This window comes from Emydura macquarii, unplaced genomic scaffold (assembly GCF_026122565.2).
Source record: "Emydura macquarii macquarii isolate MOO-44397 ecotype Brisbane River unplaced genomic scaffold, CSIRO-AGI_Emac_v2 contig_306, whole genome shotgun sequence".
Taxonomy (NCBI): domain Eukaryota; kingdom Metazoa; phylum Chordata; order Testudines; family Chelidae; genus Emydura; species Emydura macquarii.
The window spans coordinates 14,099,942-14,116,494 of NW_027130443.1; the positions used below are offsets into that span (position 1 = coordinate 14,099,942).

The 16,553-nt window shown below is 40.1% G+C and overlaps 1 protein-coding gene across 2 annotated transcripts in view; it reads left to right on the top strand.

Moving 5' to 3' along the window:
• The window catches only part of ELL (elongation factor for RNA polymerase II), a 79,278-nt gene that overhangs the window by 37,554 nt on the left and 25,171 nt on the right, over positions 1–16,553 (top strand). The window contains exons 3-6 of one of the 2 annotated variants that reach the window (XM_067560822.1): positions 5,442–5,563; positions 7,558–7,721; positions 10,879–11,132; positions 14,701–14,825. In XM_067560822.1, coding sequence (XP_067416923.1) covers positions 5,442–5,563; positions 7,558–7,721; positions 10,879–11,132; positions 14,701–14,825 — 665 coding nt within the window. The remainder of the gene's footprint in view (positions 1–5,441; positions 5,564–7,557; positions 7,722–10,878; positions 11,133–14,700; positions 14,826–16,553) is intronic. The other variant, XM_067560829.1, reaches the window with a different exon arrangement.

Here is a 16,553-nt window from a genome sequence, read left to right on the forward strand (position 1 = left end):
TTAGTAACCTAAATAAAAAGTGGCCTGACTTAGAGTGCTGGATATCTGCAGCTTTCAGTGTGATTTGTGAGTTGAGGTAAGTGGTGTCATTCTGGAGTTACACCAGTGTGAGAGAATTTGGCCCTAAATAAAGATAATGAACACGTTGAGCCAAAGTTGTGGGCAAAAGCTGTTTTGAACAATTTCTTCTTTAAATAGAATTCGTTACAGAAACAACAATGGCTACAGAAGCAACTATGCCTGTTTAATTGTTGATTACAAAGATGGTTCTAAATACTCTGGCTTGAACATTTATTTTTGTAACCAAGTTAGTTTAGATAGAAATGCAGTCCCAGAATTTAATTGAACCAGGTTTTATAAATAGCAGGCAAAATGTGGTATGGCCTCACCTGAAATGCTGAATTCAGTCCTGGTCACTCAGTCTCAGAAAAGATGTAGCTGATTTAGAAGGGACAGGGAAATGGGCAACAAGAATGAATTGGTGGCATGGAAAACTGAAAAACTAGGGACTACCCACTTATCTTAGAGAAGATAAATAAGAGAAAACACTTTAAAAATACACAAAATAAATTGTGTGGAGAAAGTAAATCAGGAACTCTAGTCTCTGATTTCAGTTGGTGTGGATCCCTTTGTAAGTGTGCAAATGCCACATGCACGTGAGATTGGATTTTTGAGGTAACTGTCCATTAGGATCATGAATGCACTTGTGCCACCACACCCTCCTCTATGAGGGTACAAAGGGTGGGGAGGCCATGACCTTCCCTCAGTTTCCTTTTACTACTTGCGATGAGATGGAACCTTGCTAAATTTCTTCAGACATTCAGAACTTTTCTTCTTCTCTCATATACTGCTGCTATCAACCATATCAATCCATCTGGACTGACTCCCTGGGCAGGCCTTCTCAACATGGCGGGTTTGAAACCTGTGGGCTTCCAGCACTACCTGTCGTGTGATGGACTAATTCCACTGAAAGATGAACACAGCAGGTGCCTCATCTGCTTAGGAGAGTCCCACATACCGAGCAATTCCTTTCCAGTCACCTGCAGTGGAATCCACACTGACATGTACTTACCCTACCACCACTGTGCTTGTTAGAGATGTTGTAGGATCCACACTGACAACTCAGACTGAATCCCTACTTTTCAAAGTCCTCATCAGCACTGACTTTGAATTACAGGGGAACTGAGGGAGGATCGTGATTGCCCCCTCTTGTACCTGAGCCAGATACCAGCACAGGGTACATGCACAGCCCAACTGTTTTAGAAAATAATGGATATTCCATGCATCAGGTGCATAAGCACCTACAGTGGAATCCACACCAACTATACCATCTTGAAGAACCAGAGGTACTGTAAGGTAATGCATTATTCTTTCACCTGTCTCTTAATACAAGAACAAGGAGAGCGTCGATGAAATTAACTGTCAAATTTTAAACTGATAAATACTTCTCCACAATATAATTAACCTGTGAGGCTCATTGCCACAGATATCACAGTCCGAGAGCTTATCAGGATTCAGAAACTACTTCTCCATTTACATTGGTAACAAGAATATCTAGTGTTTTTAAACTTAAAAAAAAAATAAAAAAAAAAAATGGAAGGGATATAAACCCTCATGCTTCAGAACATAAGCCAACCTCTAACTTTTGGGGGTCAGCAGGAAACTCCCTGAATGCAGGCTATCCCACAGCTATTTGAGAAGTTCTGCCGCTTCTTCTGTAGTATATGGGACTGGCCTCTCATATACTTAGTTCATATAATAGTTTTTTTTTAAGGTTTCAAACAAAAACCCTCGTCCCCTTTTTGGTTTTGGGTGCTGGAGGCATGCAGAGAAGGCTCTGCTTGCAGGCTTTTGTCATAGATAGTGGAATTTTCAAAAAAATTCAACACGAGGCAGATACTCAGCATGAAAAGTTCATGCCCGAAAGGTTAAAGATTGTCAGGTCTGAGCAATTGAAAACAAGGTCTCTTAGGATGGGATGTGTTGGGCAGCCTCTTAATCAGCGGTGCCCTCAGCCCTACCGACAACAAAGAAGCCAAAGAGGTGTGCACACTTCCCCCTTGGCAGGTCACCTTTTAAGGATCTAAATTTGATTTTCACTGTAGCGCTTTATAAAAATAAGAGTTGGAAGAAATTTCCCTTTCTAGCTGTTTACTTTATTTTCCTCCTCCAAGGATATAGTTAAATTCCTCCTCCCCACCCCCCAAATTAATCTTAACAACTTGAAAGTACCACCCCTGCCTTCAGCTATTTAGTTAGGTTTAGATTGATGCATTGTTACCAACATAAATGAGGGCCAGTATTCTTAAAACTAGTGCATTTTTGCCTAATTGAAATAAAACAAAATTTAAAAACAATATTGATAATTAGAACAGATTAAGCGTACTTCACTGAATTATTTGGCCTCTAATTTAAAGATTCACAGAATAGTTTTTAATGGAAAGAGCTGTCAGTCATCTGTAATTATAGTCTCTGTTGAATGAGAAAGAAATTAAGCAGTGTGATTACATCTGACATGGCCATTGAATGAGTGAAACATTGAGCCCTGCACAGTTTGAACTGCAGTGGGGCGTGGTGGGTGGAAAGAGGCTGTTGGCTGCACAGAGCTGACCTCTGGTTGCTTTGTTGTCATCTGTGTGATTAATTGCACTGGCAAGTAAAGGCCAAAGGTAGACTTTGAAGGGAGCGAGAGCTAGCTCAGTTGGGCAGAGAGAAGGAGCTCTTTGTCTTTATTACCTTTACAAGGCAGGACAAGAAGCTGGCAGTCGTGTGACCAGCCATCTGCTTTTAAAGGTAGCATTCATATATGTCAGGATAGAGCCTCGCTTTAAGGAATTAGCAGTTTAGTTTTAAACACTTTACTAGAAAGTCTCGAATTCAAGCTGAACGGATAAAAGCTAAGATCAGTAATTAACGAGTCCTCAAATCCAAATGATCACATTAATACTGGTTTTGGTCTATTATTTTTGGAACTAACTTATTTTTTCCTACTCTTTAATCTGCCTTTGTATGTTATCTCAGAATGCATGTTGCTATGGAGATGATTTTGGTATTGTAACTTTTAAGGGTCATAAATTCTGTATCTGGGACAAACTTCAAAGAGAGAATATAATTTAAAGAAGCAGTTTCCAGCAACACATGTTTTTAAAGGCTAAGGTATTTTTTTTCCCTGTATGTTTCCATCCTGCAGAGAGGAAAATGTTTCAAATTATTTAGAAACTTTTTTGGGAGGGTAAGGTGGCAGAGGGAATGAGAGGGTGAGAAACATTTGAAAACAAATGCATCTTCTCTTACCTTGGCATTAATTCTCTAGAAATGCTCTCCGTTCCGTTTGAATCTTCATTACCCATTTTAAAACAAGCCATATGCCCACGTTCTTTCATTTGCATGTAATGTTTGCAATAAGTACCTCAGACCACGGTCTCCCAGCTGTCCATTCATCCCCTGGAAATACCTTTAATCTTGATCATTATTGCTTAATTAAAATATTACGGTTGGGAGACAAATCACTAGGCACAAAAAGTTCAGGTTAATAGCAAGGCATGACAGTGATTCTTTATTGTCTAGGGAATGCAAAGCTGAAAGGGAGACTGTCAGGGTCATTAGCCTGAAATGTGACTGACAGTTCTTTCAATGATTAGTTTGAGAGATCAGAAGGACTATGACCATTGTCCAGATAAGTTACATTTGAGTCCTAAAAGCTTTGACAGGTCTTCTTAAACACACACTAGAAATGATCCTTGCTCTTGTGAGATGTGTATCTTCAAAGTAGCGCTGTTTTGTTTAACTGCTTTCTCAGTGTTCTACCGTGTAATGTTTGTATAACTTTGGCCTTTTCAGAATGCCTGCAATTATAAAAATAGGTCATAATTGCTACAGTGTTACTTTGCCTTAAAGCAGGTACACACAGGTGCTGAATCCATTGCTGAAATAAGCTGTGCTGTATGGCCCTTAAGTTCCTTTAATAGGAACCTCAATTTTACATTTTTAATCATCAACAGGCTTTACTTTATTGTTAATATTTAATAAAATATTACTCACTTTTTCACACTTTCCCTGAGACAATTGTAAATTAGAATTCAAAAGCTTCAACATCATAGCATTCTCAATAGTGGCAGTTCTTGCAGTGCAAACTACTGTAAAAAAGCTTCTATTTCAGTAAAAAGATGTACTGAGTGGGGGCGGTTAGCGTTGGGTCAGATTTGCAGGTGGTGAGTAGAAAGGGGGAGGGATGTAGGGAAGGGAGAAAAAACAGTGAAGAAACTAGTCAGAATTAATTTTAAAATCTGAGGCTTTCGTTTGATACTTTTGTGCATCTTTTTCTTAATATTTTCACAGTTTTTTTAAAAATCCAAAATGTGTGACTAACAACTTAATTGGAAACATACCATTTTTTCCACTTCTTGGCATTGGCGGTGGTGTACAAAGTGAAACACATATTCATCTATGTAGTGGTTTGTTTCATATGATTACTTGTAATAGAGAACAAAAGTCACATCTGTAAATGGGCTATTTTTAAATACCGGTGGTGATATGGTGTCGTAATTACTGAACACCAGCATCGGGGCTCTATTGAAGACTTATCACATGGATTAGGTGGCCAAAGGACCTGCTGCTTCAGCTAAAAATAATTCCTAGATAACTCAATTTGCATTAAATCTACTTTTCAGTACTGAAACAAGCAAATTTTAACGTAAATGTTAATTGGGGACCTTTGTCATCTCAGTCTGTGGTGTCCCTGGAGGATGCTGGCTTTGTAACTACTACAGAAATGCTACAAACGTACTAGGCTTGAGACTCTAGTAGTAACCTTAGTCTAATTACAGCTGAGTGTCAAATTTCTAGTAGCTCATTAATTTCTGATCTGGTTAAATCTTAGTATTGGACAAAACACTAGAAAATGTACTGTAAGGAACAATTCCACATTGGCAGGGAGATAGAAACTGCCCATCAGATCATCTTGTCTAAATAGCTGCTTGTTCTATGCATGCTGATGTAACAAGTAGTATGAAAGGGAATATTAAGTGTGTAGAAAGAATTAGAGGGTGCTTAACATTTTAAAACTTCAAACATCCTTACATCCCACTTGTCAGAGGCCAGAATTGTTCCCATTTTACAGATGAGGAAACTGACAGATTAAAAGCCCTGGGTTGCCTATCACTTATTTGACAACTCAGAAGGTCCCAGAGCTCTGTCCACTTTACTGACTCTGAAGGGAAAGAGAGAAGCAACTGTTAATGCTCAGGAACTATATGAAACTGCCCTACTACTGCTCCTGTTGGTTGATGATATTCCTGTATTCTGTGCAGTACTTCACAAATGTAGCTTTAAATGTTGTAAAGTGGCTAAAGAGAAATACAGCACTAAGTGTCCTTCAGAATGTCTTCTGTTTGTGGTAGAGCAGACTTCCCAACGATCCACATTTTTTTCTTCCCAAACAGCACATCACGATTCCCAGGCCCGATGGCCCAACTGAAGTGCGAACTTTCACATTTTATCTTTCAAATATCGGCAGGGACAGCCCCCAGGGGAGTTTTGACTGTATACAGCAGTATGTATCTAGGTAAGTAGTGCATCAAAAAGAAGAAAAAAATCCTGTTGTAAAAAGTGAGGGTTTTTTACTTGTATTAGGAATAGAAGTGACTTGTAAATGTGCCTTTGAACGTACATTTCTATTTTTTCAAGGAGGCTTTCCCATTGTGGGAACCAGTATGTGTGCATGAGGGAACACATACAGAAAAACAATCCCTTATCCCAGCCACTTCCTGTATTTTTTCATATACGTTCAAAGAATGCCCCTCTCCTCTTCACATTCTACATTCTTTTGCTGTTTTACAGACCTCTTCTGTGTCTGTTAACTTCTTTTCCTTAAAATTTCAGCTCTATCAATAGTAGCAATGGTGGCAATGCTAGTATAGACTGGCCACCCCAATATTTTAACCACCACATTGATGAACCTCACTTAAAGCAGATCTAGAAAACTTGGTGACTAAAATGCTGGTGGCCACTAGTGGTCTATGCACACGAATTATCCTGCTTCGCTACCATCAGTGGTGCTAAATGGTAGCAGTGCAGGGAAATTTTGAGACAAGGCCAGTGGTTCCTGTTAGTTTTGACATCAGTCAGTAGTCTTGGAGAATGATATGATGCCATAAAGTGATCATAGTCCCGTCTACATTGCAGAAGAGACTGTGCTAGTGCTATAATCCTTTCTTTACATATAATAAAACCCCCATACCATGCAGTTACCACTGATTTGCTCCAGGCATAGATGATGCTCGTCTGTGTTCCTCTGAAGCTTTCAAAAGTGCCCAGGGTTAACCTGATTCTGCTTCCATTGAAGTCAATGGTAGAAAAACCCTTGATCTTAGTGGAAGCGGAGTTAGTGAAGTACTGAGTGCTTTTGGAAATCCCAGCCTCCAAGACCAAGTTTGTATTGCTACTTTAGTTTGCAAAAGCTTCTGGCCAAATTAAGCCCTTTCTCCACTTGAGGCTGACCCAGGCTAGTCGCACTGTATGACATTTCCTATTAGAGATGATTAGCAGCATGTGCTTCCTATACTCCCTCTTCTCTTTTCCTCCCCTCGCCCTGTACTGTAGATTGGGGAGGGCTTTGTCTTTAGTGCAGCACTGAGCTGGGGAAGATGCACTGTGAGGGAGGGAGCCTCTGCATTATAGCACGCACAGCCTTTGGAAAACATGGCTGGAAACTAAGTGAAAGGTGAATAGATCTGTCATTAAGACCCTTGGGAACTCTCTCTTTGAAGGAGGACATATGCATCTAGGCTACAGTCCTTTTCCAACCCTGTTATTTCCTACCTTTCTTATATCATTAGAAAGATCCAGAGATGGACTTGCCAGTGAAGGGGGAGGAGGACAGGAAAAGACTTTGAATTCTGCAGTGGCTTGGGAAGCTCAGGCAGCTACTGGTTTTGAGGTGCTTGCAGCAGAGACCGTTGCGTTGAATGTTCCGTTCTGATCGTTCTGGCAGGGTTCCGCTTGTTGTGCCGTTGCTGCTGGAGAGGAGCAGGTTTTTCTCCAGAACCCATTTGGCAGAAATCCACTATGGAGGAAGGACAGTTTTGTGATTAAGCCCAAAGAGTCGGAGCTGGGAGATCTAGATCCCATTCCTGGCTCTTCCACAGGTTTCTTGTATGATCTTGCACTAGTCACTTTAACCACTGGGCCTCAACCTCACCACATGGGAAAAGGAGATGTCCTCTTACAGGGCTATGAGGCTTTATTCATCTTCGTAAAGGACTCTGAGCTGCTTAGATGAAACGTAGCCATGTAAGTGTAATTATTTCTGTAACAACTTGCTAGCAGGAATCTGAAATAATAAACTGATCAGCTCGCTAGCAGTAGATTTTTTTTTTCCCCCTGCATATACAGAAAAATATTGGTGTGGTTTGTTACATAAGGAGTGTCTGACACTTACCAAAAGGCCATGACGTGCACAGCTGCTTTCAGGTGTCTGCATACCTCACGTGCTATCCAACAGCAAAATATATGTTGTTAATCCCAGGAATATCTGATTATATCTTTTATTTTTTACAGCAGTGGTAATATCCATCTGGACTGTCTTGGAAGCATACAGGATAAAATCACTGTCTGTGCTACTGATGACTCCTACCAGAAGGCAAGGCAGAGCATGGCACAAGCTGAGGAGGAAACTCGCAGCCGAAGTGCTATAGTTATTAAACCTGGTGGGAGATACGTAGGTAAGAAGTGACTTGATTGTTGGAGCTGTACCTAGTTCCCACTTGTGATATATATGTTCGTGTTTGTCTTGGCTATTCATAGCTTGACTCTTAAGTGATCTCCTGGCCAAAGCTGATATCTTCACAAGTCTTTCTTTTAAGCAGTATCTGGTAGTGTCTGATGCTGATCTGGATGCTGAACACAGCAGAGTTAGTGGTCAGATGTTCAGTGACAATTGTATTCCTAGCTGACAGCTGAGGATTGGTTTTATACAGTTTGCTTGTTGAGAGAGAGTACTTCATTTCTGTTACCTGGAACCGAATCATTGTATTGCTTCACAAAAGTGTTTGTCTGGCCGGCTGACCAGGTACACTAAAATGAATCACCTATGCTGTTCCACAGACCTGGGGTGCATCTGCACTTAAATATTATCTGGGGGCTGAACTTGAATTAATCAACAATGAGATTAAGGTGATCGTGCTAATTGCAGCCATGGAAGAAACTGTTCTACTTTATAAGCTGAAAGGCAGAATCTTTACTGGGAAGGAAGAGATACAGGACAAATATCGGAGGGTTCCAAGTTGGAGTGGGGAGGTGTTTTCCCTGTGCTCAAATCCCAGGGACCCATCCACTGCCAAAAACGTGAGCAAATAGTGTAACCCAGAAGGTCCAGTCTCAGGTTTTGTGAGCCAGTTGGTTTTTCTTCTCCCAGCTTGTGATATGACGACTTGTCTCCTCAGAGAGAATGTCTGTGAACAGAATGGGGAGTTGCAGAATGTAGAATTGACCCTCAGTCATTTTTTATCAGCCAAGTGCTCAAAGCTGAGAAGTAAGATAGTAATCAGGAAGGAAATTAATTGATTTCCTGTACTCTAAAATATAATTTTGTTTAGCTCTTCATATTTGAAAAAACATTCGAGTAAATGGTTAAAGTTGTCAGGCTAATGAGCAAACCGCTTCCCAGAAAGAGAGGATAAAAAACCCTTAAATTTTAAAATTCTTACTAGAATCTTTCCCTTTATAAAATGAAGACACAGCCATGCAAGTGGGGGGGGGGGGGGGGCGGGAAGGTAGGGAGGCTTTACTTGTAAGCTGAGACTTTGGCGTCAAAATGTTGGGAGCGGAGGGGGAAAGAGAGAAGGAGGGGACTGGGAGCACGGTAGTTATGTTTATATTCAAGGAAAGGGAAGGAAGAGGGGTTAGCTCCAGCCGAGGGTTAAAGATGCATCCTCAGAGCAGCCTCATCTTATAAGACTCACATTGCATCTTGATTTACAGGATCCTCAAGCATGTATGCCACATGTTGACTTTATGTGATCTAAGAGGGAGGAGGGAAGGCTGATTTTTTTTTTAAAATAATGTTTACATGGGATTACAGGGTGTCAGCACTTATACATGTATCTATAGCAATTTCAGGTAGCTCAATCTCTTATTGCTATGAAGTTAAAGCATTTCTTAAGTGTGAAAATTAGAGATGAATGGAGCAGTCTGGATAAGCCTGACCCTTGAACAGAAGGCTTGATGAGGTTAAAAAGGGTTTGGTTTAACATAAAAGTATATTGTGTGTGCATCTCTACACCTCTGGGTTCCAGCTGTAAGTGGAAATGCCACAAAAACATATTTCTGGTGTTTGATTCCTGGCAAAAAACAAGCAAGCTGTAGAAACCGACGTGTCTGTTTTTGTGACCTTTCTTATCCTATTTCTAGAAATGAGATCCTGTTAGACCTCTGAACATTTGGATGCTTAATGACTTGTGTGGACTTTTTGTTCTGTCCCTTTTGCCTTCACTCAACCCCACCAATGGAAAAGTCTCATTGACTTGCATGAAGCTTGTGTGTAATCGGAATCCAGGAAATGGTGACTTAAAAAATTATGAAACCTACATTTTAGTAGAATAAACAAACATTGCCCACAGTCACCAGCATCTTCAGATGACTCAGTTGAAAACATTGTTTCCTAAGCAGAGAAACTGCCATGCTGAAATAAGATCTCCAAAAATTGCTGGAATAAATAGTTGGATTTCATTTATGCCAGATCAGTTCACTCTATTGGCTTGAACTAAAATGGCTGTTAATTTTTTAAATGGCTTCTGTATAACTGTGGAAGATATGAAGACTTTTGCCTCTGGTTTTGGCTATCTTTTCTTTTCTATGGACTGTGTTCTCTGTCACGGGGGCACATTTATGGTTAGTAATAGAATGTGGCTTTTTACTAAGAAAGCTCTTGTTTTCCATATGTGAGCATTCCAGGTTCTTAAGGAGGAGGGCTAGCTGGTCTTCCAGCAAATGATGCAATTAGCTTCTGTATCACTTCTAAAGGGTTTCCTGTTTAAATAAATAAATAAATAAATAAATAAAATGAAATTCAGACTTTAAGTGGTAGCTGGAAAAACTTAAACTTGGAGGGTATAATCAAAAGGAACTAGATAAAAACAGAACTCCCAAAATGGAATTGAGGAAGTTGTCCTCGGGGATTTGAAGTGAACGTTAAAAACTATTTTACGGGCTCAAGTACACAAATACTCATTAAGAGGCTGAAAGTTATTACTTAAATAGAAACAGCACATTAAAATAGTCAGTATGATAGATGAAAAGACAAGCCTGCAAGTGTTAGACCCTATACATGTCCTTGTATTTGCTCTCAGAGGGAGGCTGTGTAGAACCAGACCCATAAAGTTCCTATTGTTCTAAAAACAGAAACATCTGCTGGAGAACAGTTTAGCTGAGATCAGCAGCGGGGGAGCCTCCTGTTGACCAGTTCTGCTCTTATCACTCTGTATTGCAGCACTGCTCTACATTGCAATTGTGGAACTTTCCTTTTCACAGGAAAAGTCTGGCTGGACTAAATAGGGGATGTATAAAATTGTGATGAAGGAAGGAATGGTGAGCAGAGAATTGAAGTTTTACACATTTATAGCCAATAATAGCCATGTTCCCCTTGTGTGATGCTGCTGCTTTGGACTTCCAGTTACTTTTTACAAGCCTGGACTGAATCTTCTTCAGTCGTCACAGAATGTTTGTCCTGGACTTGCATTGGCACAGGAGTGTGTGTATTTGAGTCTTCCTTTGTCTGTCAGGGCTTCCTGTTGGAGTTTATGATGTACATATGCACATTAGAAAAACACTGGACTTTGAAAGGTGATTCCTGCGGTTCACTAAATCTTCATCTCATTTTAGGCAAAAAGGTTCAGGTGCGTAAGCCTGCACCAGGCGTTTCCGATGCTGTTCCCTCTAGGAAGCGGCCAACACCAGTCAACCTCGCCAGTGCAATAAAGAGAGGCAACAATGTGATTTCTCAGAGACCCTTCAAAGACAGGGTTGTGCACTTACTGGCACTAAAGCCTTATAAGAAACCTGAACTGATTCTCCGATTGCAGAAGGATGGGCTTTCTCAGCAGGACAAGGATTTGCTGGACAGCCTCCTGCAACAGGTTTGTGTCTGACCTCGGTGTTCGTCTAAATCATAAAGACAAATGTGCTCTCATAATGTTGGCAGATTTTGTCCTAATCCATGATAAATTGCAGTTTTAATGTGATCCATAGATTAATTTCCTTCTATGGCCGTACCCAGTAAGAACCAACTGACTAAGGGATAGTTGGCAGTGTTATATTGGCTTTGCTAGAGACACGTTAGCAGCCCCTCCACATTTTCACTTTCAGGGGTTTATAACTAATTTGTATAAATCTACCACCAAATTAGGACAGTTTTAAGAACAGACGTTTTGGTCACTTGCACTTTCAAATTGCACTCCAGTATACTGGATATTTAATACTGAACTATGACATCTCCTTGCTTTTATGGCCTTGTGGCAAATATGAAACACTTGAGTTTTAATTGATATGAACTGTGTTCATAATACATGCAAAACAATAAATGTCATATGTCAATAAATGTATTGGCATATGCAGTATTTTCCATGCAAAGAGGAAAATATATTCCATGCTCACTGTGTCCCTCAGCTTCTCTCAAGTCATGCCTTTCCCGCTAAAGAAATGTATTACATTGTTTAACTCTGCAGATCATAGTTTCTTTCTAGCTAGTCATGTTCTCATCTATGCCAGACATTAAAACTTGTCTTCCAGTTGTATCAGTTCAGTAATACCAACCTGAATATTCCGACTTTATTTGTACTAGCTAAATGTACATTTGTAGTAATTATCTTTACATTTTCAGAACACATTACCAACATGAATTAAACCTCACAACATCCCTGTCTTTTAGGTACTGGAAATATCAACTCCAATCTGTAGATGGTAAGATTGAGGCAGAGAGGTGAAGTGGCTTGCCCAAGGGCATACAACAAGTTATTAGACAAATTAGGATAGTAACTCTGGCATTACTGGTTCTCAATCTGGATTTTAATCCACTAGAATTATTGCCTCAATTTTCAGCACAATTCTGAATTATTTTTAGCCTCCCGAAAGTCTTAATACTGCTTAACTTCACTAAACAATGTCTGCTGTAATCTTTTACTAATATAGTCGCAAACCTCTAGCAGGTTGCTACTATGTCTAGTAGTCATAGCACCATCAACGTGATTGGATAATGCTGGTTTGGCTTGAAATTTATCACTTGTAAATATATCTCCTTTCAGCAGCAGGGTGCTCCCATCCCCAAGCAAACACAGATAAGCTACAGAATGTAGGCTGTGTTAACTTCTTACCCAAGTACATCTTTAAGTGTCAGTTTCATTATGCTCTTGTATCTACACAGGACTGTGCTAGTGTTGAGTGAACAGTCTAATTTCTCAAAAGATGCTGCTTGGGAGGGGTGGAGTGTGCAGGTCCCAGGAGCTGCTGTGTTCCTAAAGTCTTGATGATGTGGGAGGCAATTTAAAAAAAAACCTGAGAAATTTTTCTGAGTAGATAAGACCTTCTGAGCAGGGCCTGTCTTTACAGTGCTTGGCACACTGTTGGTGCAGTAGGGAAAAATGATCTGGTCATTGATAGAAGATATTTTGGGAGAGTTTCTGAAGCAGAAATTGGCTTTTACCTTTTTTTTTTTTTTTTTTTTCATATTGGACATTACTGGGTGGTTTAAATGTAACCTACATTTTAATTCAGCTTTTGCTTGGCTCAGGATTTTGGAACCTTGACAAAACTGAAAGAAAAAAGTGTCATGTAAATTGACAGTTGTATGATTTTTATCTCTAATCTGCAAAACTTGCAATGTTCAGTCCTTGACTAGAACTTTTTGCTTGCAAATTAATAGTGGTTTAAAAATATTAAGCCATATTCTGTGGTAGCAAAGCAAGAGCACATGAGATTGTCACATAGTGTTTCCTGTTAGATGTCATATTTCCTGCTCCTTCCCTTTCTGTTTTTTATGGGGGTAATTTATCATTTTGTGATGATAATCTAGTAGCATGTTTCATACAGTGTGTTGTCAAGGTGATTTACAATCCATAAAGACATCCTATAATGTAACTGCTTCTACTGAACTGGGTGAACCCAGGAAAACATGTTTAATCTCAAACCGACAAATAGTATCTCCACTGACAGACAGAGAGAGCATTCCACATTTAAAGTGCAGCCTATTTTAGAGCAGGAGATTTAAGAATCCATGGAATTTGAGACCCCGTTCCTGTTTTTGTCTATTTGTAAACATGACCGTGGGCGAGCACTTAACACGTCTCTCCGTTTCCCTTTCTCTAAAAGTGAACATCCCATAAGGGAACTGTGATCCTTAACTGTTGCTTTGGAAAGTGCTTTGCAGTCCTCTGTCAGGCTTTAGAGAAATGAAGAGTATTTACAAAGGTGTGATCCTTGGATGTGTAAGAGTTGCTAATAAATTAGTTTTAACCTTGCGTTTTTCAGATGAGAAGGTAATTGCAGCTGAGAGTTTAAATTTCAGTCAGACTGTTGAAAGATAAATTACAGTAGGGAAACCTAAGTTGTTTCCATGCTGACATATTTCTGTTGGCTGCAATAGTATTCCCCATTAGGCCTCAAATGGTCTCTGTGTATAGGAAATCTCTCAATGGTAGGTTCTGTTAAAAGGCAAAAAGCTTCCTAATCTCATGTGCTGTATTAGTTACAGAATGTGATTAGTGGGCGAGGTGATTATTTGTTGTGCTCTGGAGTACAAGTTATTAATGGTAGTTTTTGCTCTCTCTCCTCATAGTAGCTGTCAACATGACCACTTCTTCTCCCATAAAACCAAGCAGGTTTCTCTAACTGCCGGTATATGCCATAAAAACACATTGTGAGGACCCTGAAGGAATATTACATCTTCTCTTCTATTTTTAATTAGTCCTCTGTACCAGTAGGCAGCTTCGTCTTCAGGCAGCTGTGAACAAAGCTGTCACCATAACAGTTTGTTCCAGAGGGGTAGCTGTGTTAGTCTGTATACAGCAAAAACAACGAGAGTCCTGTAGCACCTTAAAGACTAACAAATTTCTGCGGGCATAAGCTTTCGTAGGCTGCAACCCTGCATCTGACGAAGTGGGTTGCAGCCCACGAAAGCTTATGCCTGCAGAAATTTGTTAGTCTTTAAAGTGTTACAGGACTCTTGTTATAACAGTTTGTATCTCAGTTGATATGCAGCTTCATCTTAGGTGTTGGACAGCTTTGATAAATTGTCTGTCTGTTCCCAGCAGGATTTATTTCCAGATGTTTCCCTTAGCTCATGTTGGAGCAGCCCCAGATTATTTTGGGTCCATATTGAATGGCCATTTGTAGTCTCTTTAATTTTTTGTACTTGCATTTCAGTATAATTTGATATGTACTTAATAAATGAATATTTGCTAGGGCTCCAAGGTGCTATGGTAATACAAATAGTAAATAGTAATACAGGGCTGCCACTGTACGCAGAAAAGAAGACACAGTTGAATAAAGAATTTGGAAGCAAACATTAATCATGGTGCTTACTGACACCTGTGACTATAACGGGTTCACTAAATCTGCTTCAGCTTTTATCCAGATTTTTTTTTAAAAAATGTGTAAAATGTGTGCAAGTCAAACCGTAATGGTTTTTCACAAATTACTTTTCTATTTCAGGTGGCAAATATGAGTGCCAAGGACGGCACTTGTACATTGAAAGATTGTATGTACAAAGATGTACAGAAAGATTGGCCTGGCTACTCGGAAGGAGATCAGCAGTTACTGAAGAGGATACTTGTTCGGTAATTGTTCCACGCTTTTTGTCATGTCAGCTGCTAGCTGGATCTCTTACTAATCTACTAATTTGTGCCTACAGATAGTGAGCCGGATCAACTGGTGTAAATCAAGGCAGCTCAGTGAAGTCAATAGAACTACATAAAGCAGAAGATCTGGTCCATAGTGTCAAATTATTTGATTCTAACATGGAACTGTTTAGTCTGGTACTAAATTTGGCTGGTAAATGTGCTCAACTGCATCAAAACTATATGCAGTCTCTAATAAACTTAGGAATTTCACAAGTTGCATGTCACTGTATTCTTAACAAATGAGAATGCAAACCACAGAAAAATATGGGAGGAAGGAAAAAGTCATTCCTTAGATGGGAAGTTAATGATCGTTTCGAACTCTGGAGCAAAATTTAGCTAGTGAGGGGGTGGTTCTTTGTCTATTTTGGCTCTTCATTTAATCTCCCCTCCTTCTCTCTCTCCCTTGCATGTGACTTTCTGTTGCATTGTTGTCCTCTCTTTCACAGACTTCCATTAGTCACTTCTCCCCAGGACAGGCTATCCAGCCATGTGATCCTCTCGCTGCCCTAGGCATGCTGGTCAGCTACTGTGTTCCCTGCTCCTCTGGATGTTCCCCTCCCATTAGTGGCTCAGGCTCTTTACAGCAGCTTCTGTTTTAATCCTCTTGAGCCATATCTGTGTGTTCAAGTTTTGGTTGTGTTTAACATTCCATCTAGCGCAATTTAACACAGTGTCTAAGCACAAGTCTCTCAATTGTGTGTCTAGGCTGTGCTACAAATTGTGCCAAGTAACCGAGGGTCACCCCAGAGTTAACTGAGACTCAGGATCAATCTCATTAAGCCCCATGTGGAGGGAGAGTATAGCAAACAAAGCAATGTAGTTCTTCCCAGGCTGTCTGAGAGTGCCTTGCCCATGGCATCACTCATCCCATGCCCGTTTATCTGACCCTCACTGCCCTGGAGTCAACCTGGACAAGCCTCCTATCTTACACACTTCCCTACTTAAAAGCAGCCCTTTGTCAAGACAACGAGGATGGCTTCTCTGTTCCCAGCTATTTTTCCAGGCCTTTGAGTTTTGTCTCATTAAAACCTGTAGGACTGGAACATCTGTTTGGCAGGCAGAAGGGATGGAAAGATGTCTATGGCCGGGGGTTGGGCAGAGGAGGGCAGTAAGCAAACTGTTGGAAACTGTCCACTTCATCAGCTGTTTGTCCCTAAGATTCAACGTTTCCCTCAGTCTGAGTATTCTCAGAAGAGACCTTCCATCCCACCTGTACTCTGCAACCATACCCGTTAAATTACAGCGAGCCCTGTAGATCCCTTGTGTGGGACTCGACTCTGTTTTAAGAGTTTACGTTCCTACTTCTGGTATCTACAGGTTTTTTCCAGTCTGTATTTAGATTAGGTTTTTTTGTTAGGCAGGTAGAGACTTGATTTGGCCTTGTTTTGAGACTTATTTCTGTTGTGATTTTGGTTAATATAAAATATAGCTTTCTGTTTGAACAGTTTCCATGGTTTGAAAGCACAGTTGGCTTGAAGATGAGACTTTTTTAAACCAACAAAGTCTGTAATGCTAAATGTTCTTTGGCATACTTAGGAAAGCTCAAACTGGTGTGTTGTAACCAATTTAAACATCCTTCATGCTGAATTCTAGTTAAATGGAAAATTACAACTATCCACAGTCTGCTTGGCTTTAAAAAAAAAAAAAAAAAAAAAAAAAAAGTTG